This window comes from Salmo salar, chromosome 01 (genome assembly GCF_965601325.2).
Source record: "Salmo salar chromosome 01, fSalSal1, whole genome shotgun sequence".
NCBI classification, from domain to species: Eukaryota; Metazoa; Chordata; class Actinopteri; order Salmoniformes; family Salmonidae; genus Salmo; species Salmo salar.
Window position 1 is genome coordinate 137,849,841 of NC_138291.1, and position 27,985 is coordinate 137,877,825.

Below are 27,985 nucleotides of genomic sequence, written 5' to 3' on the forward strand. Positions count from 1 at the left end.
AACCAAAACCATGCTCATCATTATCATATTTCCCAGCATGATCTAGCACGGTTGATTTTTTTTTGAATTATTTGTTTCAATATTTATGTGTGCAAACACATAGATATTGAAACAAATAATTTAAAAAAAGTAATGTACATTGATTGATTAATTCATACCAAGCTACTCAAATATAAATAACTAAAATTGTTCTAAACTATTCCAATCTGTTACTTGGACTTATTGCATCTGTTACTGAAATGGTTGTTCCAGTTTAGATGTTGAAGCTAGTCTCATATTTTAGTCTTCCCAACCCTGGAAATAGTTCTGAATGCAGGTTGCAGGTGGATAAAAAAATCCCAAATGTTGGTTATCCCCACTGTGGCTGCATTCCAATGGGAATTACACATCACTTTGCAAGCCAGAATCACACATCACTTTCCAAGCCTGCATAATGTCACTTGCAGGCCTAATGTGGCCTGTAAACCAAGAGTTTCAGGACACTGTATTAGGGTAAAACTATGCCTTGAAAAATAAATCCTTATGAAATATGTTAAAAAAAAAATCTGAAATTTTATGACAAAATATTCTCTTAGGATCTCAATTGGTTATAAGGTTAAAAGATAAAATTGGATGTGCAACAATAATGTCTCTGTCACTAGCAAACACAGTCATGGGTGGTAACGCAACAAGTCACCTGAAAGGGCACCATGGGAAATATGCAAATAGGCCTTGATCCCTACAGCAGTTCTGGGCCTGGAAGGCCAAAACATGTCTGGTTTTGCGTTTGTGTATGTTTCTTCAAAGAACCATCCCATTTATGGTTCATTCAGACACCTTCAAATGGTTCTCCTATTGCACGTTTATTTTTAAGAGTGTAGGGCTCTTTCTAAAACAAAATGGCCTTGATTCCTCGCATCCATCTTCTCATAATATCTTGTGGACAGACTACGTAAACATACAATTGAAGTCGGAAGTTTACATACACCTTAACCAAATACATTTAAATCCTTGTAAAAATTCCCTGTCTTAGGTCAGTTAGGATCACCACTTTATTTTAAGAATGTGAAATGTCAGAATAATAGTAGAGAGAATGATTTATTTCAGCTTTTATTTCTTTCATCACATTCCCAGTGTTTCAGAAGTTTACATACACTCAATTAGTATTTGGTAGCATTGCCTTTAAATTGTTTAACTTGGTTCAAACGTTTCGGGTAGCCTTCCACAAGCTTCCCACAATATGTTGGGTGAATTATGGCCCATTCCTCCTGACAGAGCTGGTGTAACTGAGTCAGGTTTGTAGGCCTCCTTGCTCACACATGCTTTTTCAGTTCTGCCCACACATTTTCTATAGGATTGAGGTCAGGGCTTTGTGATGGCCACTCCAATACTTTGTTGTCATCAAGCCATTTTTCCACAACTTTGGAAGTATGCTTGGGGTCATTGTCCATTTGGAAGACCCATTTGCGACCAAGCTTTAACTTCCTGACTGATGTCTTGAGATGTTGCTTCAATATATCCACATAATTTTCCTCCCTCATGATGCCATGTATTTTGTGAAGTGCACCAGTCCGTCTTGCAGCAAAGCACCCCCACAACATGATGCTGCCACCCCTGTGCTTCACGGTTGGGATGGTGTTCTTCGGCTTGCAAGCATCCCCGTTTTTCCTCCAAACATAACAATGGTCATTATGGCCAAACAGTTCTATTTTTGTTTAATCAGACCAGAGGCCATTTCTTCAAAAAGTACGATCTTTGTCCCCATGTGCAGTTGCAAACCGTAGTCTGTCTTTTTTATGTTGGTTTTGGAGCAGTAGCTTCTTCCTTGCTGATCGGCCTTTCAGGTTATGTCGATATAGGACTCCTTTTACTGTGGATATAGATACTTTTGTACCTGTTTCCTCCAGCATCTTCACAAGGTCCTTGTTCTGGGATTGATTTGCACATTTTGCACCAAAGTACGTTCATCTCTAGGAGACAGAATGCGTCTCCTTCCTGAGCGGTATGACAGCTGCGTGGTCCCATGGTGTTTATACTTGCGTACTATTGTTTGTACAGAAGAACATGGTACCTTCAGGCATTTGGAAATTGCTCCCAAGGATGAACCAGACTTGTAGAGGTCTGCAATTTCTTTTCTGAGGTCTTGGCTGATTTCTTTTGACTTTCCCATGATGTCAAGCAAAGAGGCACTGAGTTTGAAGGTAGGCCTTGAAACACATCCACAGGTACACCTCCAATTGACTCAAATTATGTCAATTAACCCAGAAGCTTCTAAAGCCATGACTTCATTTTCTGGAACTTTCCAAGCTGTTTAAAGGCACAGTGAACTTCGTGTATGTAAACTTCTGACCCACTGGAACTGTGATAAAGTGAATTATAAATTAAATAATCTGTCTAAACAATTGTTGGAAGAATGACTTGTGTCATGCACAAAGTAGATGTCCTAACCGACTTGCAAAAACTATAGTTTGTTAACAAGAAATTTGTGGAGTGGTTGAAAAATGAGTTTTAAATGACTCCAACCTAAGTGTATGTAAACTTCCGACTTCAACTGTAAATGGTACCGTAGGTCTGTCATGATACAAGGGGATGCGTGAGATAATTAGCAGCATTTGTTCTGGTGCTTTGGACAAATCATGACTTCGCAGGTGCTAGCATCTTTTCGAATATCGGAAATTGAGGGGACATTTGGCCCATAGACTTGCCCGTAAAGAGACAGGGTGGAGCTTTTTACTCCTATTCTGTTCCGATCCTCATTCTATCTCTTCTCTTAACACATATGGACCCAGAGTGTTCTGGGTTAACTGAGATAAATCTTCTCAAAACTCATTGGGATCGAGGGCCCTTGGCCCTTCCCTCCAATACGGTTGAGAAGGAGGCGAGAAAGGAGGTTATGAGGAATTACAGAAATACTAATTGATATAGAGAGCGATAGAGAGAGACCTATAGACTCTATCTTGTTCTTTCTGACACTATACAGTCATCCTTCTCTTGCTCTTATTTTCCTCTTCATCTTTCTATTCTCGCCTTCTCTCTCTGTCTCCCTTCCCTATGGAATGGTCTAGTAAAATGCACCTGTGTTGTTTTTTAGGGTAGGTTTCTTGGCTGGTTAAAATGCTGTGTGTGTGTGTGTGTGTGTGTGTGTGTGTGTGTGTGTGTGTGTGTGTGTGTGTGTGTGTGTGTGTGTGTGTGTGTGTGTGTGTGTGTGTGTGTGTGTGTGTGTGTGTGTGTGTGTGTGGTGTGTGTGTGTGTGACTGTTATATGGTTTCTTGGCAGCCTTTCCATCGAACAGCCCTATTTAAGATGTTTGTGGTTTTTCTGTTCTTTGCAGGTTTTACATGAAACTTTTCCACAGCACACGTTTCTGATGAATGGTCTCATTCAAGGGGTGAAGGTAAGATATCAGGCTTAGAAATAACTATTTAGCAAAGACTACGAACAGTATATCTCCCAAAAAATGAACCAACTATGTCATTTATTGATCACCTCTATGCTACAGAGGACCCCCCCATAGAGTTGCATCTCTGAGCAATTGAACAAAAGCAGCACATTCTTTGTTCTGTGTACTCTAGCTGATCTTTTTTCAGTATCTTATTATTTCATATCAAGTGCATGTTTATTGTAGTTTTATTATAGGTCATTTCAGGATGCCATAAAACGAGCCATTTTTGTGCTGCAACATGATTGTAATCAAGCTCTCTCTCATTTCCACTAAAGATGAACGAGGCTTCTCATTATGGGTTCCCGGTAACCATGACAATTTTAACAGAGGCTCCTTCCCTCTTCACCCTCCTCCTCAACAGGGTCTTCTGTCCTTCATGAGCGCCCCTCTGATTGGTGCCTTGTCAGACGTGTGGGGCAGACGGTCCTTCCTATTGGTCACTGTGTTCTTCACCTGCGCCCCCATCCCGCTTATGAGACTCAGTCCATGGTAAGACCGCCTGTTTCTGCTGGGAAAAAAATCACTGTTGTGATTTGGTTTAGTGTTCATTGTTTATTTGATTAGAATTAAACAATAAGCACATTTAAACATGAAATCTACAGTTAGAAAAAAAGTCTAAGTAAAACCACATAGGGTTCTTCGGGTTGTCCTCACAGGGAAACACTTTTTGGTGCTACCTAGTACCCTCTATGTATGGTTATTCATAGTACCCCCTGTAAATGGTACTACCTAGAACCCTCTTTGAAGGGTTCTGCCTAGAACCCTTTTATCCTATAAAGATTCTCCCTAGAAATCTTGATGAAAGGTACCACGAGAGCCCTTTTATCTTTGAAGTGTTCTTCCTAGAACCCTCTAATACAGCTTCCATCCCCAAGCCATAAGACTGCTGAACAATTAATCAAATGGCCACCCGGACTATTTACATTGACACCCTCCGCTGTTTATTATCTATGAATAGTCACTTTACCCCTACCTACATGTACAAATTACCTCAACTAACCTGTACCCCCGCATATTGACTCGGTACCAGTACCTCCTCTATATAGCCTCGTTATTATTTTGTGTTACTTTTTATATATTTTTTTTAACTTTAGTTTATTTAGTAAATGCTTTCTTGACTCTATTTCTTGAACTACATTGTTGGTCAAGGGCTTGTAAGTAAGCATTTCACGGTAAGGTCTACACCTGTATTCGGCGCATGTGACCAATAAAATTTTATTTGGTTTGATATTAACAGTTCTACTAAGAACCCTTTAATCTTTGAAGGATTCTTCCTAGAACCCTCTATGAGTGCTTCCACCAGCCGTATTAGCCTTTAAAGTTAAAGTCTTTATGACAACAAATTACATATATCAAAAGCCTTATCTTTGAGGGTCTAGTTATACCCTAACACTAGTGCTAGGAAACTCCTTGTTTACAGGCCACATCAGGCCTGCAAGGCATGTTATGCTCACTTGGAAAGTGAAGTGTAATTCCTGTTGGAATCCAGCCAGAGTGAGGATATCTCACAATTGGAACTTTTGATCACCCTCAATCTTTAGTGATGGGGAAACTAAGCTTATTGATGCATTGAGGCTATCCATCCCATTGTGTCGAAAATAGGTTTATACTCAAGGCTTTGATCAACTAAGTTTACACTAGTGGCACTTGCTGGTTAAAAGAATTTAGAGCAGCCAAATGATTATATATGACATCCCAAACACAGCAGCCCGTACGCAGGGTAGCCTTTATGTTTTCTACCGAAACCAATATCAAACCATTCAGGTGGTTGTTTGAGTAAACAAAGCTTCGGATGTCATTGATCACGTGAGTCTGAAAAATTGATACCGGCACACTGCTTAACAATTTTGACGCATGTCTCAGAGCTCCATTATCAAACGTAACATCACTAGCAATCTGCATTAAAAATTACTGCTATGATTAGGGAAGAGTCTACCTAAATCTTCCAAAATGGAACAATCATCTCAGTAACGGGTACGATAAATACAACTACTAACAGATTGGATTAGTTTATAAAAAATGCATTCACAGTGAAAAAACCATTCACTGTACATGCAAAAATACAGATATTGAAACAAACAATTCTGAAAATCTACCTGCAATAGAGCATGCTGGGAAATATAATAATAATTGGCATGGTTTAGAGTATTTTACTCTAGTGAAAGTAACACAATCTACCTCAACTCTACTTATTAAAACATTCTCACACCTCTCTTTTTTTAACACCTATTTATGATGATGATCAAATCAAATCAAATCAAATTTATTTTTATATAGCCCTTCGTACATCAGCTGATATTCTCAAAGTGCTGTACAGAAACCCAGCCTAAAACCCCAAACAGCAAGCAAAGCATGTGAAAGAAGCACGGTGGCTAGGAAAAACTCCCTAGGAAAAACTCCCTAGAAAGGCCAAAAACCTAGGAAGAAACCTAGAGAGGAACCAGGCTATGAGGGGTGGCCAGTCCTCTTCTGGCTGTGCAGGGTGGATATTATAACAGAACATGGTCAAAATGTTAAAATGTTAAAATGTTCATAAATGACCAGCATGGTCAAATAATAATAATCATAGTAGTTGTCGAGGGTGCAACAAGCACGTCCGGTGAACAGGTCAGGGTTCCATAGCCGCAGGCAGAACAGTTGAAACTGGAGCAGCAGCACGGCCAGGTGGACTGGGGACAGCAAGGAGTCATCATACCAGGTAGTCCTGAGGCATGGTCCTAGGGCTCAGGTCCTCCGAGAGAAAGACAGAAAGAGAGAAAGAGAGAATTAGAGAGAGCATATTTAAATACACACAGGACACCGGATAAGACAAGAGAAATACTCCAGATGTAACAGACTGACCCTAGCCCCCCGACACATAAACTACTGCAGCATAAATACTGGAGGCTGAGACAGGAGGGATCAGAAGACACTGTGGCCCCATCCGATGATACCCCCGGACAGGGCCAAACAGGCAGGATATAACCCCACCCACTTTGCCAAAGCACAGCCCCCACACCACTAGAGGGATGTCTCCAACCACCAACTTACCGTCCTAAGACAAGGCCGAGTATAGCCCACAACGATCTCCGCCATGGCACAACCCAAGGGGGGGGGGGGGGGGGAGCACCAACCCAGACAGGAAGACCACGTCAGTGACTCAACCCACTCAAGTGACGCACCCCTCCCATGGACGGCATGGAAGAACACCAGTAGGCCAGTGACTCAGCCTCTGTAAAAGGGTTAGAGGCAGAGAATCCCAGTGGAAAGAGGGGAACCGGCAAGGCAGAGACAGCAAGGGCGGTTCGTTGCTCCAGCCTTTCCGTTCACCTTCACACTCCTGGGCCAGACTATACTTAATCATAGGACCTACTGAAGAGATAAGTCTTCAGTAAAGACTTAAAGGTTGAGACTGAGTCTGCGTCTCTCACATTGGTAGGCAGACCATTCCATAAAAATGGAGCTCTATAGGAGAAAGCCCTACCTCCAGCCGTTTGCTTAGAAATTCTAGGGACAATTAGGAGGCCTGCGTCTTGTGACCGTAGCGTACGTGTAGGTTTGTACGGCAGGACCAAATCGGAAAGATAGGTAGGAGCAAGCCCATGTAATGCTTTGTAGGTTAGCAGTAAAACCTTGAAATCAGCCCTTGCCTTAACAGGAAGCCAGTGTAGGGAGGCTAACACTGGAGTAATATGATCAAATTTTTTGGTTCTAGTCAGGATTCTAGCAGCCGTATTTAGCACTAACTGAAGTTTATTTAGTGCTTTATCCGGGTAGCCGGAAAGTAGAGCATTGCAGTAGTCCAGCCTAGAAGTAACAAAAGCATGGATTAATTTTTCTGCGTCATTTTTGGACAGAAAATTTCTGATTTTTGCAATGTTACGTAGATGGAAAAAAGCTGTCCTTGAAACAGTCTTGATATGTTCTTCAAAAGAGAGATCAGGGTCCAGAGTAACGCCGAGGTCCTTCACAGTTTTATTTGAGACGACTGTACAACCATCCAGATTAATTGTCAGATTCAACAGAAGATCTCTTTGTTTCTTGGGACCTAGAACAAGCATCTCTGTTTTGTCCGAGTTTAAAAGTAGAAAGTTTGCAGCCATCCACTTCTTTATGTCTGAAACACAGGCTTCTAGCGAGGGCAATTTTGGGGCTTCACCATGTTTCATTGAAATGTACAGCTGTGTGTCGTCCGCATAGCAGTGAAATTTAACATTATGTTTTCGAATGACATCCCCAAGAGGTAAAATATATAGTGAAAACAATAGTCCTAAAACGGAACCTTGAGGAACACCGAAATTTACAATTGATTTGTCAGAGGACAAACCATTCACAGAGACAAACTGATATCTTTCCGACAGATAAGATCTAAACCAGGCCAGAACTTGTCCATGTAGACCAATTTGGGTTTCCAATCTCTCCAAAAGAATGTGGTGATCGATGGTATCAAAAGCGGCACTAAGATCTAGGAGCACGAGGACAGATGCAGAGCCTCGGTCTGACGTCATTAAAAGGTCATTTACCACCTTCACAAGTGCAGTCTCAGTGCTATGATGGGGTCTAAAACCAGACTGAAGCGTTTCGTATACATTGTTTGTCTTCAGGAAGGCAGTCAGTTGCTGTGCAACAGCTTTTTCTAAAATTTTGGAGAGGAATGGAAGATTTGATATAGGCCGATAGTTTTTTATAATTTCTGGATCAAGATTCGGCTTTTTCAAGAGAGGCTTTATTACTGCCACTTTTAGTGAGCTTGGTACACATCCGGTGGATAGAGAGCCGTTTATTATGTTCAACATAGGAGGGCCAAGCACAGGAAGCAGCTCTTTCAGTAGTTTAGTTGGAATAGGGTCCAGTATGCAGCTTGAGGGTTTGGAGGCCATGATTATTTTCATCATTGCGTCAAGAGATATAGTACTAAAACACTTTAGTATCTCCCTTGATCCTAGGTCCTGGCAGAGTTGTGCAGACTCAGGACAATGGAGCTTTGGAGGAATACCCAGATTTAAAGAGGAGTCTGTAATTTGCTTTCTAATGATCATGATCTTTTCCTCAAAGAAGTTCATAAATTTATTACTGCTGAAGTGAAAGCCATCCTCCATTTGCGAAGGCTGCTTTTTAGTTAGCTTTGCGACAGTATCAAAAAGAAATTTCGGATTGTTCTTATTTTCCTCAATTAAGTTGGAAAAATAGGATGATCGAGCAGCAGTAAGGGCTCTTCGATACTGCACGGTACTGTCTTTCCAAGCTAGTCGGAAGACTTCCAGTTTGGTGTGGCGCCATTTCCGTTCCAATTTTCTGGAAGCTTGCTTCAGAGCTCGTGTATTTTCTGTATACCAGGGAGCTAGTTTCTTATGACAGATGTTTTTAGTTTTTAGGGGTGCAACTGCATCTAGGGTATTGCGCAAGGTTAAATTGAGTTCCTCGGTTAGGTGGTTAACTGATTTTTGTCCTCTGACGTCCTTGGGTAGGCAGAGGCAGTCTGGAAGGGCATCAAGGAATCTTTGGGTTGTCTGAGAATTTATAGCACGACTTTTAATGCTCCTTGGTTGGGGTCTGAGCAGATTATTTGTTGCAATTGCAAACGTAATAAAATGGTGGTCCGATAGTCCAGGATTATGAGGAAAAACATTTAGATCCACAACATTTATTCCATGGGACAAAACTAGGTCCAGAGTATGACTGTGGCAGTGAGTAGGTCCAGAGACATGTTGGACAAAACCCACTGAGTCGATGATGGCTCCGAAAGCCTTTTGGAGTGGGTCTGTGGACTTTTCCATGTGAATGTTAAAGTCACCAAAAATTAGAATATTATCTGCTATGACTACAAGATCCGATAGGAATTCAGGGAACTCAGTGAGGAACACTGCATATGGCCCAGGAGGCCTATAAACAGTAGCTATAAAAAGTGAGTGAGTAGGCTGCATAGATTTCATGACTAGAAGCTCAAAAGACGAAAACGTCATTGTTGTTTTTTTTTTTGTAAATTTAAATTTGCTATCGTAAATGTTAGCAACACCTCCGCCTTTGCCGGATGCACGGGGGGTATGGTCACTAATGTAACCTGGGGGTGAGGCCTCATTTAACACAGTAAATTCATCAGGCTTAAGCCATGTTTCAGTTAGGCCAATCACATCAAGATTATTATCAGTGATTAGTTCATTGACTATAACTGCCTTGGAAGTGAGGGATCTAACATTAAGTAACCCAATTTTGAGATGTGAGGTATCACAATCTCTTTCAATAATGGCAGGAATGGAGGAGGTCTTTATACTAGTGAGATTGCTAAAGCGAACACCGCCATTTTTAATTTTGCCCAACCTAGATCGAGGCACAGACACGGTCTCAATGGGGAAAGCTGAGCTGACTACGCTGACTGTGCTAGTGGCAGACTCCACTAAGCTGGCAGGCTGGCTAACAGCCTGCTGCCTGGCCTGCACCCTATTTCATTGTGGAGCTAGAGGAGTTAGAGCCCTGTCTATGTTCGTAGATAAGATGAGAGCACCCCTCCAGCTAGGATGGAGTCCGTCACTCCTCAACAGGCCAGGCTTGGTCCTGTTTGTGGGTGAGTCCCAGAAAGAGGGCCAATTATCTACAAATTCTATCTTTTGGGAGGGGCAGAAAACAGTTTTCAACCAGCGATTGAGTTGTGAGACTCTGCTGTAGAGCTCATCACTCCCCCTAACTGGTCCAATCAAAGCTACTGTAGATATAACATGATTTGATGTCATTTTATATGTGGCCAATGACCTTGAGCCTTCTTGGAAGGGCACTTCTAATCTAAGTCTATGGCAGGACCCAAAGGGCTCACATTCTTGATGTCTACCCTTACTAAAGGCAGGTGACGTGTGTCCCCATGAGTGGCAGAACACTGAGCCAGTCACAGTGAAATGCTGAGCCATTCACGGTGCAATGCTCCTATTTTCTGCTGGTCTGCCCCACCACCACAGAAAGCACTGAGCTACAATGAAACACCTGCATTTTGGAGCTGCCTTACTCAAGAAAACAAAAAAGATACCATGTTTGTATGCGGCTTTATTAACTCAATGATATATATTATTTTTTTTACATTTTTTTTGCAAACTGATATGTGACACGTAATAATGCCAAAACAGGCAAGCGCCCCCTCCAATTTTTGTATATCTATACATACATACATACATACATACATACATACATACATACATACATACATACATACATACATACATACATACATACATACATACATACATACATACATACACTACCGTTCAAAAGTTTTGGGTCACTTAGAAATGTCCTTGTTTTCCATGAAAACATACATGAAATGAGTTGCAAAATGAATAGGAAATATTGTCAAGACATTGACAAGGTTATAAATAATGTTTTTTAATTGAAATAATAATTGTGTCCTTCAAACTTTGCTTTCGTCAAAGAACCCTCGATTTGCAGCAATTAAAGCCTAGTAGACCTTTGTCATTCTAGTTGTCAATTTGTTGTGGTAATCTGAAGAGATTTCACTCCATGCTTCCTGAAGCACCTCCCACAAGTTGGATTGGCTTGATGGGCACTTCTTACGTACCATACGGTCAAGTTGCTCTCACAACAGCTCAATAGGGTTGAGATCCGGGAACTGTGCTGCCCACTCCAATATAGACAGAATACCAGCTGACTGCTTCTTTCCTAAATAGTTCTTGCATAGTTTGGAGCTGTGCTTTGGGTCATTGCCCTGTTGTAGGAGGAAATTGGCTCCAATTAAGCCCCGTCCACTGGGTATGGCATGGCGTTGCAAAATGGAGTGATAGCCTTCCTTCTTCAAGATCCCTTTTACCATGTACAAATCTCCCACTTTACCACCACCAAAGCACCCCCAGACCATCACATTGCGTCCACCATGATTGACAGATGGTGTCAAGCACTCCTCCAGCATCTTAATTTTTTCTGCGTCTCATGAATGTTCTTCTTTGTGATCCGAACACCTCAAACTTAGATTAGTCTGTCCATAACACTTTTTCCCAATCTTTTCTTTTTATTGACTAGTCTGAGATATGGCTTTTTCTTCGCAACTCTGCCTAGAAGGCCAGCATCCCGGAGTCACCGCTTCACTGTTGACGTTGAGACTGGTGTTTTGCGGGTACTATTTAATGAAGCTGCCAGTTGAGGACCGATGTTTTTCAGCGGCAGGGACTGGGAGACTCGTCAGGCTCAAGGGAAAGATGAATGGAGCAAAGTACAGAGAGATCCTTGATGAAAACCTGCCCCAGAGCGCTCAGGACCTCAGACTGGGGCGAAGGTTCACCTTTCAACAGGACAACGACCCTAAGCACACAGCCAAGACAACGCAGGAGTGGCTTCGGGACAAGTCTCTGAATGTCCTTGAGTGGCCCAGCCAGACCCTGGACTTGAACCCGATCAAACATCTCTGGAGAGACCTGAAAATAGCTGTGCAGCGACGCTCCCCATCCAGCCTGACATAGCTTGAGAGGATCTGCAGAGAAGAATGGGAGTAACTCCCTAAATACAGGTGTGCCAAGCTTGTAACGTCACACCCAAGATTCGAGGATGCTGCTATAGGTGCTTCAATAAAGTACTGAGTATTGCTCTGAACACTTATGTAAATGTTTATTTCCGTTTAAAAAATATATATATATATATATATATATATATATATATATTTGCAAAAATGTCTAAACCTGTTTTCGCTTCATCATATTGGGGTATTGTGTGTAGATTGAAAAATCCAGAATTGAATACATTTTAGAATAAGGCTGTAACGCAACAACATGTGGAAAAAGTCAAGGGGTCTGAATACTTTCAGAATGCTCTGTATGTAGAACCCTTCTTGCCTTCCAAAGAATCATTCTTGCCTTCCAAAGAATCTTTCATACATTACAAAGAATCATCAAAGAACCCTTCTTCCAAAAAACGGTTCTTAGGAAATTAAAGGTTCTAGGTAGAACCCTTTGCCTTACAAAGAACCCTTGTCTTCCAAAAAGGGATCTTCAGATGGTAGAACCCTATCCCTCGCAATTTTTGGCTAAGAGTGTAGTGTTTGTCCAAATGTAACTGTGCCGTTTTAGATTAAAATACCATATTATCCCTCTTATGCACACACCAACATATCGTTTTTACCAATTTTAGTCAGCATTTGTAATTGGTAAACATTTTAAGACTGTCAAGGAATCGGTCACGGAATCTCTATCTTTAGAGTCTGAATGAGTATTTGTTGATGTTATTTGTCAAGTACATGGTGTGAAATGCACTTGCTTGAATGTGACTGACTGGCAGTTTGAAAAGAGTCTAACTGACAATGTTCCCTCCCTCAGGTGGTACTTTGCAGCGATTTCCATGTCAGGGGCTTTCTCTGTCACCTTCTCTGTCATCTTCGCTTATGTCGCTGATGTCACGGAGGAGCATGAGAGAAGCACAGCATACGGATTGGTAAAAAGTTATTTATATTTTTTTATTATGATGTCCAGTATCTTTCTCATTTGATTCCATGTTGATTGGGGAAGAGGGTAGTGGAGAATCTTACCTTTCTATCTGACGGTTATGTGAGTAAAGATCAAGTTCTGTAATTCTATAAGGGTCATGCAATGTGCTCTTTTGTGCTGAGAATAGATGTTGGTAGTGTCATGTTTCTGCAAGCCTATCCTTCACACGGTGGTTTTCATATCTGATACTGTTGTGTCATGATGGGTCCCTTGAGGTCACAGCATTCAGTAAATCAAATCAAAGTTTATTGGTTGTGCACACAGATTAGTAGATGGTAGCAGGTGCAGCCAAATGCTCGTAGTATACCATATCCCACTGAATTCTCCCATCCTTTTCTCTTTGTATTTTGAGCCCTGGTATTGAATTAACATAAATTCCGTTTCCTTTGTAGCTCAACCACTTGTGAAAAATGACTGCATCCCTGACATTTGGGTCATTGACAGCTATTGGCTCCAATACAATTCTAAAAATACACAACACAAAACATACGACAGGATTTGATGGGAAACAGTGACAATTGTCACTGAGTGGACTATCATGATGAAATATAAACTGACCTGGAAACAACTGTGTGTTTGAAACTAAATTCTACTCCTGTGTCCCTAGGTATCGGCTACGTTCGCTGCCAGCCTGGTGACGAGTCCAGCCATCGGGGCGTACCTGTCCGCGTGTTACGGTGACAACCTGGTGGTGTTGGTGGCTACACTGGTTGCTCTGGCAGACATCTGTTTCATCCTGCTGGCCGTGCCAGAGTCCCTCCCGGAGAAGATGAGGCTCAACACCTGGGGTGCACCCATCACCTGGGAGCAGGCCGACCCCTTCCAGGTGAGTGCTATGCCATGGCATGCCATGCTATGCTGAGAAGTTTCATGCTAATGGTTTCATGTCCTTTTTAAAATACTTTGGTGTCTTTCTGTTGTTTAAAAGTCTTTGGTGTTTCTCTGTTGTTTAAAAGAGTGGTGTCTCTCTGTTGTTTAAAAGTCTTTGGTCTGTCTCTTGTTTGCAGTCGATGAGGAAAGTGGGAAAGGATCCCACGGTTCTTCTCATCTGTATAACAGTGTTCCTGTCCTACCTACCTGAAGCTGGCCAATACTCCAGCTTTTTTCTCTACCTTAGACAGGTAAATATCCAGCTTGTCCTGTATCTTAGACAGGACAACTCCTCTACATTTACCTGCACCATCTGGCAGTAAACATGAGATTCAATTCAATACAACTTTATTTATCCCCTTAGGGGCAATTAAGAAACACATGCCAGATTGCAAATGATAATATCATCTACATAAACTACAAGTGCAACAACAAGAGATGAAGAACAGCAAAGTTATTTCAGCGCACAGTGTTGAAAGTACCCCTGGTTCAGTAACTCTGGTTCAGTTCGTTTTAGTTCGGTGACTATAATGATAGAGAGAGTGTTCTTTCACTGTTCTTTTTAGATCCACTTGTACAACTCTATCTCCATTGAGCACAGTCAAGTGCTAGTCATTTAGCATAGTGCTGTTACTTTGCCTTGGACCCTTGGAGCAACGAGAAAAAGAGAGGCTAATGCTGTTTTTCTTTCGTTCGTTCATTCTTTTTTTCTCTCTGTCCTCTCTCTCTCTTTCTTTCTCTCTTTTTCTCTCTCTCTCTTTCTCTCTTTCTCTCGCTTTCTTTCTTTTTTTCGCTCTACCCCGACTCAGGTCATTAACTTTTCATCGGCAACGATTGCAGTGTTCATCGGGGTGGTTGGAATCCTCTCCATCATAGCCCAGGTACGTATCTGACGCAATGGTGACCTTCTGGTAGTCCATTTAACTGTGTCTGTGGGGAACTGCAATGTGTCCCAGTTCAAATGTGTGACTGTCCTTTGGAATGTATTTAATCTAGCTCCAGGTTTAGATGTAAATCATGTCGACATAGCCTGAGGCTGCCCGCTCTATCCTACTTAAAAGAAAAGCATTCTAATGTAATGTAGCAACTCGTGTCATTCCTATACATACAATATTTCTGAAGAAATTAATTAGCAATCTGTAAAGCACTGATGACAACTTCTGATATAAAATGGGCATTATAAATACATTTGTTTGATTCATTGATTATTTGTTGTTGCAGACACTTATCCTGACAGTCTTGATGAGAACGATCGGAAACAAGAACACAGTTCTACTGGGGCTGGGCTTCCAGATTCTACAGCTGGCCTGGTACGGTTTTGGGTCAGAACCATGGTGGGTCACCTTTAACTCTCTCTTCACTGTGGTTAGTGGAGTATGATCTAAAGAGCTTTCCTACATACAGTTAGCAAAAACATTTGTTTTTCTAATGAATATGTAATGTATTACATGTAAAATCTGTATGTTTATGTAGCTACTGGTATATCTTTCTCCCTCATCTTAGAAAATATCTCAAATGAAAAGAAAAGCGAAGGAGGATCGGGAATCGATTTTGTCAAAGATCATTGAGCATGCTCAGTAGGGCTGGTCCTGAGGGTGCGACTCCTTGGAGTGGGTCCATTTAGCCAAGTGATGTCTCATACTGTATGTGTCTGTAGCTAACCACTGTCCCCTCTGTGTCGCTTTCTCTTTCGCTGTGGTTTTTAGGATGATGTGGGCTGCGGGTGCAGTAGCAGCCATGTCGAGTATCACCTTTCCTGCAGTGAGCGCCCTGGTGTCTCACAGCGCAGACCCAGATAAGCAGGGTAAAACATTCCCCTTATTGCCCTTTACTGTATGTAATCTATCCATTCATCCTGTTCTCTTCAGTACTACCTTTCCTCCTCCGTTGTCCTTTTTTGAAAGTGAAAACATTTAATTTATTTATTTTTAGACTTTTTTTTACTAACATTATCCATTAAGACACATCACAGCATATAAATGCATGGATGTTTTTAACGTTGACCGTTTTACTTCATAGCAGACAAATCCTGTTATCATTTGAATTTGTTTTTATAATAGATTTTTATCAGAAACAGACCCTCGTGGATGTTTATGTATATGCTGTGTTTTCTGTGATGTCATGCTGTTTGTGTGTTCTGCCCAGGAACCGCAGATGGTCTATGTAGCTACACGTAGTACACATCGTTACTGACAAATAAACTACTAACCTTTCTCTCCTCAGGTCTGGTGCAAGGAATGATCACTGGTATCCGGGGCCTGTGTAACGGTCTGGGCCCAGCGCTGTATGGCCTTATCTTCTTCATGTTCAACGTTGAGCTAAACACCATTGACCCCATCCAGGGAGAATACCCCATCGACCCTATACCTATAAACCCACCGGCTGAGGTAAATGGATTACTAAAACCAATATCACATTCTCATTCTGCCTCTAGGGCCAGCCAGACTAGCCGTATCCATCTATCTTCTTTAGCTTTAAAACATATTTATTCCTAAGAAGCACTTGCAATCTTTCCTTAGCTGTAATCTTGAATCCTTCTGTTTCTTTATTCAGAGATGGATTATATTATTTGTGTTTAAATGAATGTGAAGTCAAGTTCCTACAGAAAAATAAGTTATACCTAAAGGGTTTGATTCCCAAAACACGATAAACACAAATTTTGAAATTAAATTGCTCATGGGTCGCTGTCTGAAATGAATGCTCAGGGATCCCTTTCTATGTGTTTGAATTATGGATGTTCTCATACTTTTATAACATTTACTTTTTACAATAAGAAGCATTTTAGATCTGCATTTACAAAACGCAGCAAGAGATTTCTTACACATTTAATATTTTTTTCCTGTGTTAAAAATAACGAATTCTGCGTTAACGTGACACCTTAACTTTAGCTTTCTATCTAAGTAAGTTATTAGTAAGGTGGTGGGGCATCATATTGTGTAAGTTTTCTGCCGTGTTTGAGAAGTCAAAGCCCTTTGGATGAGTTATCTGTACATCTGCCACTGCTATCTTTTTATTTCCTTGCACTTTTCTCCTCCGTTCTCAGCCAGTGTGCTCCTTCCCTATCTTCGCAGCGCAGACAAGCATGCATCAAAACTTTTGTTAATTGCACAAAGTCAGTTGTTCACATTCACTTGTAAATGTTCAAATTCAACAAAAATTACATTTGCGCTTGTTAGCCTATTTACAGTGGTTCGTCCTTTAAAAGTTGCAGTGTACTGCGGCGCAAATTGCATAGTGAGTAATACTAGTAAGTAATACTGAAGTCGTGCACAATTATCAGTTTCTATTTAGGTTTATGTCGCCCATTCATTGTCAGTTAGAGACACAGTAGGACCAAAAGCATTTGTAAATCAGTCCACCTTGCGCTGGTCTGGAGCAATGAAGTGGTGATGCAGGGTACCATACTAAACCACAAATTACCTCTAAGTCCCGCAGCATAATCGCAAAACTTTTAGTGGAGCACTGTAGCTAGCATGGAAATTCGCTATTACTTGTGCTAATTTTGTTAGCATTCTGGTAACAGATGCCCAATGGTGAAGTTATTCATTACACTTTGGATGGTGTGTCAATACAAAGATACATTTTGTTGGTCCATCCTCAGTTGTCTCCTACACACAGCCATTAAACTCTGTAACTGTTCTAAAGTCACCACTGGCCTAATGGTGAAATCCCTGTGCATTTTCCTTCCTTTCCAGCAACAGAGTTAAGAAGGTCCCCTGTGTCTTTACACACCATCCAAAGTGTAATGAATAACTTCACCATTTAATTTGACAAGTCAGTTAAGAACAAAGTCTTACTTACAATGACGGCCTACCGGGGAACAGGGGGTTAACTGCCTTGTTCAGAGGCAGAACAACAGATTTTTACCTTGTCAGCTTGGGGATTCGATCCAGCAACCTTCCGGTTACTGGTCGACCGCTATAACCACTAGGCTACCTGCCATCCATATGCTCCACACTCAAAGGGATATTCAATGTCTGCTTTTTTATTTGTGCCCATCCACCAATAGGTGCCCTTCTTTGCGAGGCATTGCAATCTTCCCTGGTCTTTGTGGTTGAATCGGAGTTTGAAATTCACTGCTCGACTGAGGGACCTTACAGATAATTGTATGTGTGGGGTGCAGAGATGAGTTAGTCATTCAAAAGTAATTCAAAATTCATGTTAAACTATTATTACACACAGTGAGTCCATGCTGCTTATTATGTGACTTGTTAAGCACATTTTTACTCCTGAACCTATTTAGACTTGCCATAATAGAGGGTTATTGACTCAAGACATTTCAGCTTTTCATTTTTTATTAATTTGTAAACATTTAGAAAAACATAATTCCACTTTGACATTATAATTACATCACTAGTGCGAATACTTTCTGAAGGCACTGTACTGTATATGGCTAACCTCTGGCTTAGTCAGCCAGATGCAGTGATAGAAAGCTGTCACTCTCAGCTGTTTGCACATTGGCTACCTAGCATTATGTTAACTTTGAGTGTCATGGACTTTTTGACCTTTTGATTACCATGGATCCCTTCAACAGTTTTTGGAGTCTGTGATATCTGTTCCTGTTGGCCTGAAAGATAACTTTCTAAACATGCTCATGAAAAGGAGAGAACCAAGATCCAGCAACGGGAAACACTGCGAACAACGGGCTGTCTCACTCCGACAATAAGAATCAATCCATCCTTGAACGACAAATTAGTTGCGTCCTTATTATTCCTTAAATACTTCCCTAAAGTGTATATAATAAAACTCAAAAAGCTTCCTGTGTTTTATCCTAACAGAAAACCCCCATAACATTTAAAGAAAAAATTGCTTAAATGTCCAAAAAGAAACACACATTGTATACTCTGGATACAATAAATCGGCTATGTGATAGGCTTTTTGCAAAATATAGTTTAAACAAATTGATTATTTTATAGTTCATGATCAGTCAAAACCATGTTTTTCATGAAATAGGATGATATTTGGAAGATATCAGATCAAAGTATGAAAAAAAGACTGTTGCTTCTACATTGATACATTTTGATCATAATGTTACAGGTTCCCTCCCCCATGTCAAATTCTTGGTTGGATTCAGGAGGCGGGACGATTAGGGGGATAGGATGACATCACCCTAACTCTCATTTTAATACACCAAATGGTAACATGATATTCTTTTACCTAATATAAATAAGTACCGCATTCTAACCAACATCGGAGAAGGCCTGTTTGCGAAAGGGTGTGATTTATTTAACTAGATAGCTACTCTACTGCTGCCAAAATTTGACTGTATGGTGTCAGAAAATATAATTAAAGGTTTGCCCTGTTTGTCAGGCGGTGGGTAACTGGTGCAGTGAATCAGGCGCAGGAGAGCAGAAATGAGTGTACAAGGTATTTAATTCCACGACAGCACCAGTATACAGACAATACTCAAGGTGCGGAGAAATACCGGTCACTTGAAAATAACGGGCGTAAATACATAACCCGGCAAACATAACCAGCCGAAAAGTACCGACATGAACAATCAATAAACACGAACATGTGGGGAACAGAGGGTTAAATAATGAACATTTAATTGGGAAATAGAAACCAGGTGTGTAGAAAACAAAGACAAAACAAATAGAAAATTAAAAGTGGATCGGCGATGGCTAGAAGACCGGTGACGTCGACCGCCGAACGCCGCCCGAACAAGGAGAGGGACCGACTACGGCGGAAGTCGTGACACTGTTCAACTATGGCAAAGATGCATGTCTCCCCTTTCATCTGTGTCTGGTGTTAGCTAGCTACTGGCTAGATAGGTCTTCATCTGTGTCTGGTGTTAGCTAGCTACTGGCTAGATAGGTCTTCATCGGTGTCTGGTGTTAGCTAGCTACTGGCTAGATAGGTCTTCATCTGTGTCTGGTGTTAGCTAGCTACTGGCTAGATAGGTCTTCATCTGTGTCTGTTGTTAGCTAGATACTGGCTAGATAGGTCTTCATCTGTGTCTGGTGTTACCTAGCTACTGGCTAGATAGGTCTTCATCTGTGTCTGGTGTTAGCTAGCTACTGGCTAGATAGGTCTTCATCTGTGTCTGGTGTTAGCTAGCTACTGGCTAGATAGGTCTTCATCTGTGTCTGGTGTTAGCTAGCTACTGGCTAGATAGGTCTTCATCTGTGTCTGGTGTTAGCTAGCTACTGGCTAGATAGGTCTTCATCTGTGTCTGGTGTTAGCTAGCTACTGGCTAGATAGGTCTTCATCTGTGTCTGGTGTTAGCTAGCTACTGGCTAGATAGGTCTTCATCTGTGTCTGGTGTTAGCTAGCTACTGGCTAGATAGGTCTTCATCTGTGTCTGGTGTTAGCTAGCTACTGGCTAGATAGGTCTTCATCTGTGTCTGGTGTTAGCTAGCTACTGGCTAGATAGGTCTTCATCTGTGTCTGGTGTTAGCTAGCTACTGGCTAGATAGGTCTTCATCTGTGTCTGGTGTTAGCTAGCTACTGGCTAGATAGGTCTTCAGGCAGCATGGAACAAAAGGGGGAAAAGGGCCGTTTAAAACTCTGACACAGATGCAATTTCAATGTTGTTGAAGTTGCTTTGTGTATCACCAAATTAGCTTGAGACGATTTTACTGCAACACTGCTTACTGCATCCGAGTTCCTTGACATAGGCATTTCAAATAGCTGTCGGTCAAGACAAGCTCATGAATATAACCTCCCTGCCCACTCAGCCTGTCTTTTCAAATGTCCTGCTAGTTTGAACATTTTTAGCCCCCAAAAAAGATTATGGGTTATATTTTAGTCACTCAAAAGGCTATTTTACATGTAATCAGACTTACTGTTTGGGATCATTTAATATTTATTTATGTATAGATAGGCCTACTTTATTACATGTAACTGTTTAAAACCCAATCGGGAGTTCTGTTTGTGGCGGATACATAGCATTTTGTCACTCTAAAATAAATGACCTTGCAGTATACACAGAGTACAGAAAATTAGGAATACATTCCTAATATTGAGTTGCACCCCCTTTTGCCCTCAGAACAGCCTCAATTCGTCAAGGCATGGACTCTACAAGTTGTCGAAAGCATTTCACAGGGATGCAGGCCCATGTTGAATCCAATGCTTCCCACAGTTGTGTCAAGTTGGCTGGATGTCCTTTGGGTGGTTCACCATTCTTGATACACATGAGAGACTGTTGAGTGTGAAAAACCCAGCGGCGTCCAGTTCTTGACACAAACCGGTGCGCCTGGCACCTACCGCCATACCTCATTCAAAGGCACTTAAATCTTTTGTCTTACCCATTCACCATTTTAATGATACACACACACAATCCATGTATCAACTGTCTCAAGGCTTAAAAATACTTATTTAACCTGTCTCCTTCCCTTCATCTCTGCTGATTGAAGTGAATTTAACAAGTGACATCAATAATGGATCATAGCTTTCACCTTGATTTATCTGGTCAGTGTATACCTGGTCAAAATCATGTCTGGGTTTTCACTAACTCATGTCATGGTAAGATGAAAAAATTATAGCTCTAGGTCTTTCACAAGATGTGTTTTTAATTCATGTCAATTTGCCAACATGTCTGAAAATGGCTATATCGTGTTTTGGAATCAAACTCTTCATATCTATAATATACTGTCTCTCTCCATACAGAAATCCCTGATTCCCGGCCCTCCCTTCCTCCTGGGCTCGTGCACGGTTGTCGTGGCGTTCCTGGTAGCCTTGTTTATCCCCGAACACACTGAGCCTCCAGTTGTGACCTGCGCCGATACCAAGGAAACCTCCACGCTAGCCGGCGTCCACATCAACACCCCGTTACCGGGCAGCGACGAGGACACGCCGGTGCCGACCAGCGATGAGGACTTTGAGCCCCTGCTGCAGGACAGCGTCGTGTGACTGAGGGAGGGCAGCAGGCGGCTTTGGTATTGTTACACCCAGCAATGGGAACTACCCCAACACGCCAATTATGTAGCCTATCTATCCCCAATGGAGGAGGAGGAGAGAGAGAAAGGGGGCATAGGGATGAGACAGGGGCCTAGCTAACCTAACTCAATCTTGTGTGCAACTCTGCACAGCACAACCAACCATTAATTCCCTGGTCTACGTCCCTGTCTCCACCCTTACCCCATAGGAACTAGTATGTATTTATTTAAGAGGATTTGATATACTGTTTATGATGTTGTGATCTTTTGGGGGATGGTTACCCCAGTGTTTTTAGTTTTTCACCTATAGGACTCTGGACCTTGTTTTGCTGTAAGAGTCTGAAAGGAGAGATAGCGGAGATAGTGGATCCAGCGGGCAAACCTGGTTACTGGTTGTAATCTGGTTGTAATGATGCCATTTCAACCAGCTTTGCCTGCTGGGGAGATTGAGTGATTTTTCTTTTTTTTAGCACTATGTTTAATGGAGGTAGAAGGGAAAGAGCTTGCTGTGCCCTGCATTTTATTGCTTCAACGCATTTTCAAACTCAGCTGCACATAATTTTGATACAAGAAGGAGAACTGTGCCAGTAGTCAACAACACTTAACATATTTACTCTAGAAGACTGTTCATAGACGAACTCTGTCACTATGAGCAGCCATAAGATTATGACAAAGTAAAAGGGATCAGATATTAGTCCGATATTTCATGGGATCTTCTGTTCACAAGCCTTACAACAGCTCACATTTTTCAGAGAGCACTTATCATATCATTGTCTTATATGGGGTGGGGAGACATGAGGGATTAAGATGGTAGAGTAGTTGGCATAGGAAGATAAGATCTTGATGTAATTTACTCCAAGATCTCATCTCCTCATACTTTATTGTGCAGAGTTTTGGTACTTGAACCACTGCTCCTAGAGAAACTGCTAAAAGTGTTACTGTATGGTGAGAACATGGAACTACAGTATGTAGGATATTTACTGGATGTCGCCTCATGTCAGGAGGCAGAATTGAGGTGTTAATGATGCCATAATCGTTGTTCAGCATTATGGTTTCATGCAATGCCCTGCGGTTTCTGTTCAGTCTGTGAAATCTTGATTGTTACTGTATAAAAAAAGTTTTTTATCTTGAAGAATATAATTTATAAGATGTATTTATGATGTATTTTATTGATATTATACATCAGGGCTGGGGGCAATTCCAGTCAATTTAGAAAGTATTCCAAATTTTCCTCATTGAAAAGCATTGGAAGAGAATTGGAGTTTGAGTTAGAATTTCAGTGTGTTTCCTGAATTGAGCCAACCCTGTTATCCATGCTGTAAAAATAATATTGCTAACATTCTGCAACATATTGACCGAAATGTCTAGGCTACTTTGGTAGTAAAAATATTATATTCAACTTTGAGTGAGACACATTTTTACTGGTTTTCTTTTTGTAATTTTTGGGAGGATTCTTCATTGTCTTTTAAGTATAACCTTACTCTGAAGTATATTATAGGGGTGGATATAAGGCGAGGTTTCCTTTTTTTATTTGGGTGACAAAATCATGAATTTCAATCACTGTTTTTTTCCTTCAATAAATATGTCCAAGTGTTACTAGCTACCTCAGCTTTCAAATTCCTTATTTTGAAGTCTGATTTTAACATGGTTTAACCATCTGCAAAACCATCGTTAGTTCAAATAGTTTTCACACCCCAAGAGTCAAACTTAACTAACCCAGGGTTTATAAAATATAAATGAAGTGAAAGCTATTTCATCCGATCAAATACATGAGTTGCGCGTTATTATTGTACATAATCATTCTTCTCTTTTCTGTGAGGGTGTCACAATGTGTAAATGTCCATAGTTCATGTTTTATATGTACATACTGTATTGAATTAAAGCTGCAATTTGTAACTTTTTGGTCTACCTGACCAAATTCACATAGAAATATGAGTTATAGATCTGTCATTCTCATTGAAAGCATCTAAGAAGCTGTAGATCTGTTCTATGTGCACTATTTGTACGCTTCCCATTCTGTTTCATTTTTGCATCTAAGTTTACTTTCGGTTTTGTATACCAGCTTCAAACAGCTGAAAGTACTATTTCACAGCAGTTTAGATGGTACAATGATTCTCCACACTATGCATTGCTTATTTTGTCACATAAACTGAAATTAGGCGAACTATTAGAACCAGGAAATGGCAAAGTGATTTCTGCATATTGCACCTTTAAGGTTAGTAGTCCTGTATCCCTACAAGTTAGGCTTTTGAAACTAGTATTTCCCTCCACATGAAAAACAACGCCAAGTTGTTTTCCCTAATGTGAATGAGGAAGTAGTTGTGCACTCTAGACCTATCTATCTTAAGAGGCTTATGCCTGTGTTAAGTTGAGTATTTACTGAAGGAGATTCCTGTTTGATTGCATGAATAGTAAATAGCTGTCCATGGGACATCTGGATTTTGAAAAGAGTATAATATTAGAAAGTTCAAAAAATGTGTCATACTTGTATGCGAACTTTTCAAAGTATTTATATTTCAAACAAAGTGGCCAATGGGACAGAAAGACACAGCTACACATGCAGCATGTCTTCTTGACTATCCCTGAAATGATATGATGGACAGCATATTATGTATACCGTTTTATTCCAGACAATTGATTGGTTTTTGCCTGTGCCCAGACAGTAGAATGTGTCAGTGCTTCTGCTTTGCCCTTACGGGTTGCCAGTCATGTCCTTGTTTTCTATGCTATGGACCTGCACGCAATATTGAAGTGAGCAGGAGAAGGTAAAGCTTTACCATCTGTCACCTCCAACCCCAATCCTGTTATGAAGTATCTTGACCAAGAATCCATAAATTGATGTCAGAAGGAAGTTAATAGTGGGGGTAAGTTGAACCAAAGGGGTTTCTAGCAAACCATACACAAATGTATAATTTGACCAAATATTTAGGAAGAGGACATAATTTCATGGAGTCTGTGAAGGAAAAAACCACATGGAAAAGGTGATAAGCAAGCTAGATCTAAAAAAACAGATTTTCAAGAAGTCAAAGGAATGTATTGTTCGAGGGTTTCATAATGCTTGTATCTAAAGCAAAGTAGATCATTTTAAGATTGTTCTATTCATCAGTTGGGGTCTCTATAAGCTTCAATATGAGGTCCTAAACCAAGCATGAAAGTGCATCCTTGTAGCTGTGTGGGCTAATATAGTGAAAACGTTTGCCTTGGGGTAAGTTGAGCCATTGGTTGATCCAATGGTAAGTTGAGCAAATGTAAGTGTTTTCTTGACAGGTTTAATGCAATGCATTAACAACAGGGCCTGGTCTATGTTAATGTATTTGTTAGGTGTTAAGCCTGTGTTAAAATATGCTCAAAACGATTACTAGACAAAAAAGAGCTATGGTGATTGTGTTTATGTTCGGGAAATAAACATAGACTTGGTTTTAAAAAGGTAATTCAATAAAGACATTTGAAACTGGCTTAACACACTGTCCCCGTGGCTCAACCCACCCCATACCTGGTGTAAATGGCTCAGTTGGTAGAGCATGGTGTTTGCAACGCCAGGGTTGTGGGTTCAATTCCCACAGGGGACCAGTACGGGAAAAAAATGAATGAAATGTATGCATTCACTACTGTAGGTCGCTCTGGATAAGAGCGTCTGCTAAATGACTAAAATGTAAATGTAAATTGTACCGAGAGACCACATTGTTTGGACAAGCTATGTTTTGGAAACTGTAATGTTTACATGAATTCTTATTATTTCCAGGGATACACAACATCCTAAAATATATGTAGATATCTTTGTTAGTTAGAACACTACTGTATATTTCCCTTGCCGGAGTGATGCGGAATGTAAAGAAATTCTCAACTTATCCCGCTCTCCCCTACTTTCAGTCAGAGTGACTGTTGTTGAATTTCCTCCAGTGTTATATTGTACCCAGCCTGTAAGAGTAAAATTAACTATGTACAGTATATTAGTATAATGAATTCTATGATAAAGACTATTACATTGTAATGTAATGTATATGTTATGGAAAAGTATCTTGGGAATGGTTGTAGTACATATCTCTAGGACCGCTGTAGTTTTGGAACAGTATTAGAATGCTATTGCCCACAAATCTAAAATGCACCCATTAAGTATTTTTTGTTGTTTTGTGTGGTGTAAAATGATTAGAACATGACTTTGCTACCATCACAACACATCAACTTCATAGTTTTGTTTGCAGGATGGTTTCTCACCACGAGACAACACATTCCACCGTGTGTTCTTTATGTCTGTATCTGCACCCAGCATCTTTACGAAAGGGTTATAATACAAAACGTGCCTAACAAGTAAACATGTTCATTCATGAAGAGAAGAAAAATGACTACAAGTTTGTCCCATATGGCACCCTATACCCTATATAGTGCACTACTTTTGACCAGAGCCCTATGGGCCCTTGTCAAAAAGTAGTGCACTATATGGGGAATAGGGTGCAATTTGGGCACGGAGCATATGTAAATACTAACGGTGTACATGGAGTGGATGTTATTGCTCATGATAGCACAAACAAATGAGATGTACATGGGCTATGTATACAGTTTATGTCTTGTCTTGAAAAAAAATGACGGTTGAATTATTAATAAAAAAAAACATGACGGAAGTAATGTACTCTTAACATTTTTTTTTATTTTTAAAGCTGTGTGTTCATATTTTGAACACTTGGTGGCAGTGGTGTGCTGTGTAGTTTACTGTAGTTTCCCAATAGAAATCCTGATTGGAGATTTGTGCTGCCAGTGTGAAATGTCTGTTTGGACAGTGTTTGCCCTCAAGGCAATGGGACATGTATGATGCCTTGCTGAGGATAGTTGTAAGTTGAGGAAATGTTGTTCCCCCCCCAAAAATCTTGGTGCAGCAGTAATGTGACAGCTTTCTCTCTTCACATTCCTTTCCGTGGTGACTGCAGGTCACATGACGTGACAGACTTAGGATCGCAGCTTGATATACAAATCAAAGTTTAGAGATCGCGTACAGAGTTTAGCAGATGTTATAGTGGGTGCAGCGAAATGCTTGTGTTACTAGTTATTGACAGTGCAGCAAAAATGTCAAACTAGAAACAAGAAATTATGAATGGCAGAACGAATTCAGTTAACAACTGAAATACAATCTATCCGTACAGCAGTAGATATATTACAGTGAGCTATGAGAGTCCAGTATATACAGTTGAAGTCGGAAGTTTACATACACTTAGGTTGGAGTCATTAGAACTCGTTTTTCAACCACTCCACACATTTCTTGTTAACAAACTATAGTTTTGGCAAGTCGGTTAGGACATCTACTTTGTGCATGACACAAGTAATTCTTCCAACAATTGTTTACAGACAGAACTTTTCACTTATAATTCACTGTATCACAATTCCAGTGGGTCAGATGTTTACATACACTAAGTTGACTGTGCCTTTAAACAGCTTGGAACGTTCCAGAGAATGATGTTATGGCTTTAGAAGCTTCTGATAGGCTAATTTACATAATTTGAGTCAATTGGAGGTGTACCTGTGGATGTATTTCAAGGCCTACCTTCAAACTCAGTGCCTCTTAGCTTGACATCATGGGAAAATCAAAATACATTTCCAATGCCTGAAGGTGCCACGTTCATCTGTAAAAACAATAGTACACAAGTATAAACACCATGGGACCACGCAGCTGTCATACTGCTCAGGAAGGAGACGCATTCTTTGGTGTGAAATGTGCAAATCAATCCCAGAACAACAGCAAAGGACCTTGTGAAGATGCTGGATGACACAGGTACAAAAGTATCTATATCCACAGTAAAACGAGTCCTATATCGTCATAACCTGAAAGGCCGCTCAGCAAGGAAGAAGCCACTGCTCCAAAACCCCCATAAAAAGCCAGACTACGGTTTGCAACTGCACATGGGGACAAAGATTGTAATTTTTTGAGAAATGTCCTCTGGTCTGATGAAACAAAAATAGAGCTGTTTGGTCATAACGACCATCGTTATGTTTGGAGGAAAAAAGGGCCGAAGAACAAGCCGAAGAAAGCCGAAGAACACCATCCCAACCGTGAAGCACGGGGGTGGCAGCATCATGTTGTGGGGGTGCTTTGCTGCAGGAGGGACTGGTGCACTTCACAAAATAGATGGCATCATGAGGGAGGAAAATTATGTGGATATATTGAAGCAACATCTCAAGACATGGGTCTTCCAAATGGACAATGACCCCAAGCATACTTCCAAAGTTGTGGCAAAATTCCTTAAGGACAACAATGTCAAGGTATTGGAGTGGCCATCACAAAGCCCTGACCTTAATCCCATAGAAAATTTGTGGGTAGAACTGAAAAAGTGTGTGCGAGCAAAGAGGCCTACAAACCTGACTCAGTTACATCA

At 40.8% G+C, this 27,985-nt stretch overlaps 1 protein-coding gene across 1 annotated transcript in view; it reads left to right on the forward strand.

The window, feature by feature from the left end:
- LOC106561873 (solute carrier family 71 member 1) overlaps window positions 1–26,242 on the forward strand; it is a 29,293-nt gene extending 3,051 nt beyond the window's left edge. The window contains exons 3-12 of the mRNA XM_014126149.3: window positions 3,311–3,373; window positions 3,783–3,910; window positions 12,706–12,820; window positions 13,481–13,699; window positions 13,881–13,994; window positions 14,553–14,624; window positions 14,965–15,077; window positions 15,450–15,547; window positions 15,967–16,130; window positions 21,355–26,242. Coding sequence (XP_013981624.1) covers window positions 3,311–3,373; window positions 3,783–3,910; window positions 12,706–12,820; window positions 13,481–13,699; window positions 13,881–13,994; window positions 14,553–14,624; window positions 14,965–15,077; window positions 15,450–15,547; window positions 15,967–16,130; window positions 21,355–21,597 — 1,329 coding nt within the window. The 3' untranslated portion in view covers window positions 21,598–26,242. The remainder of the gene's footprint in view (window positions 1–3,310; window positions 3,374–3,782; window positions 3,911–12,705; window positions 12,821–13,480; window positions 13,700–13,880; window positions 13,995–14,552; window positions 14,625–14,964; window positions 15,078–15,449; window positions 15,548–15,966; window positions 16,131–21,354) is intronic.
- The last annotated feature ends 1,743 nt before the right edge of the window (window positions 26,243–27,985 follow it).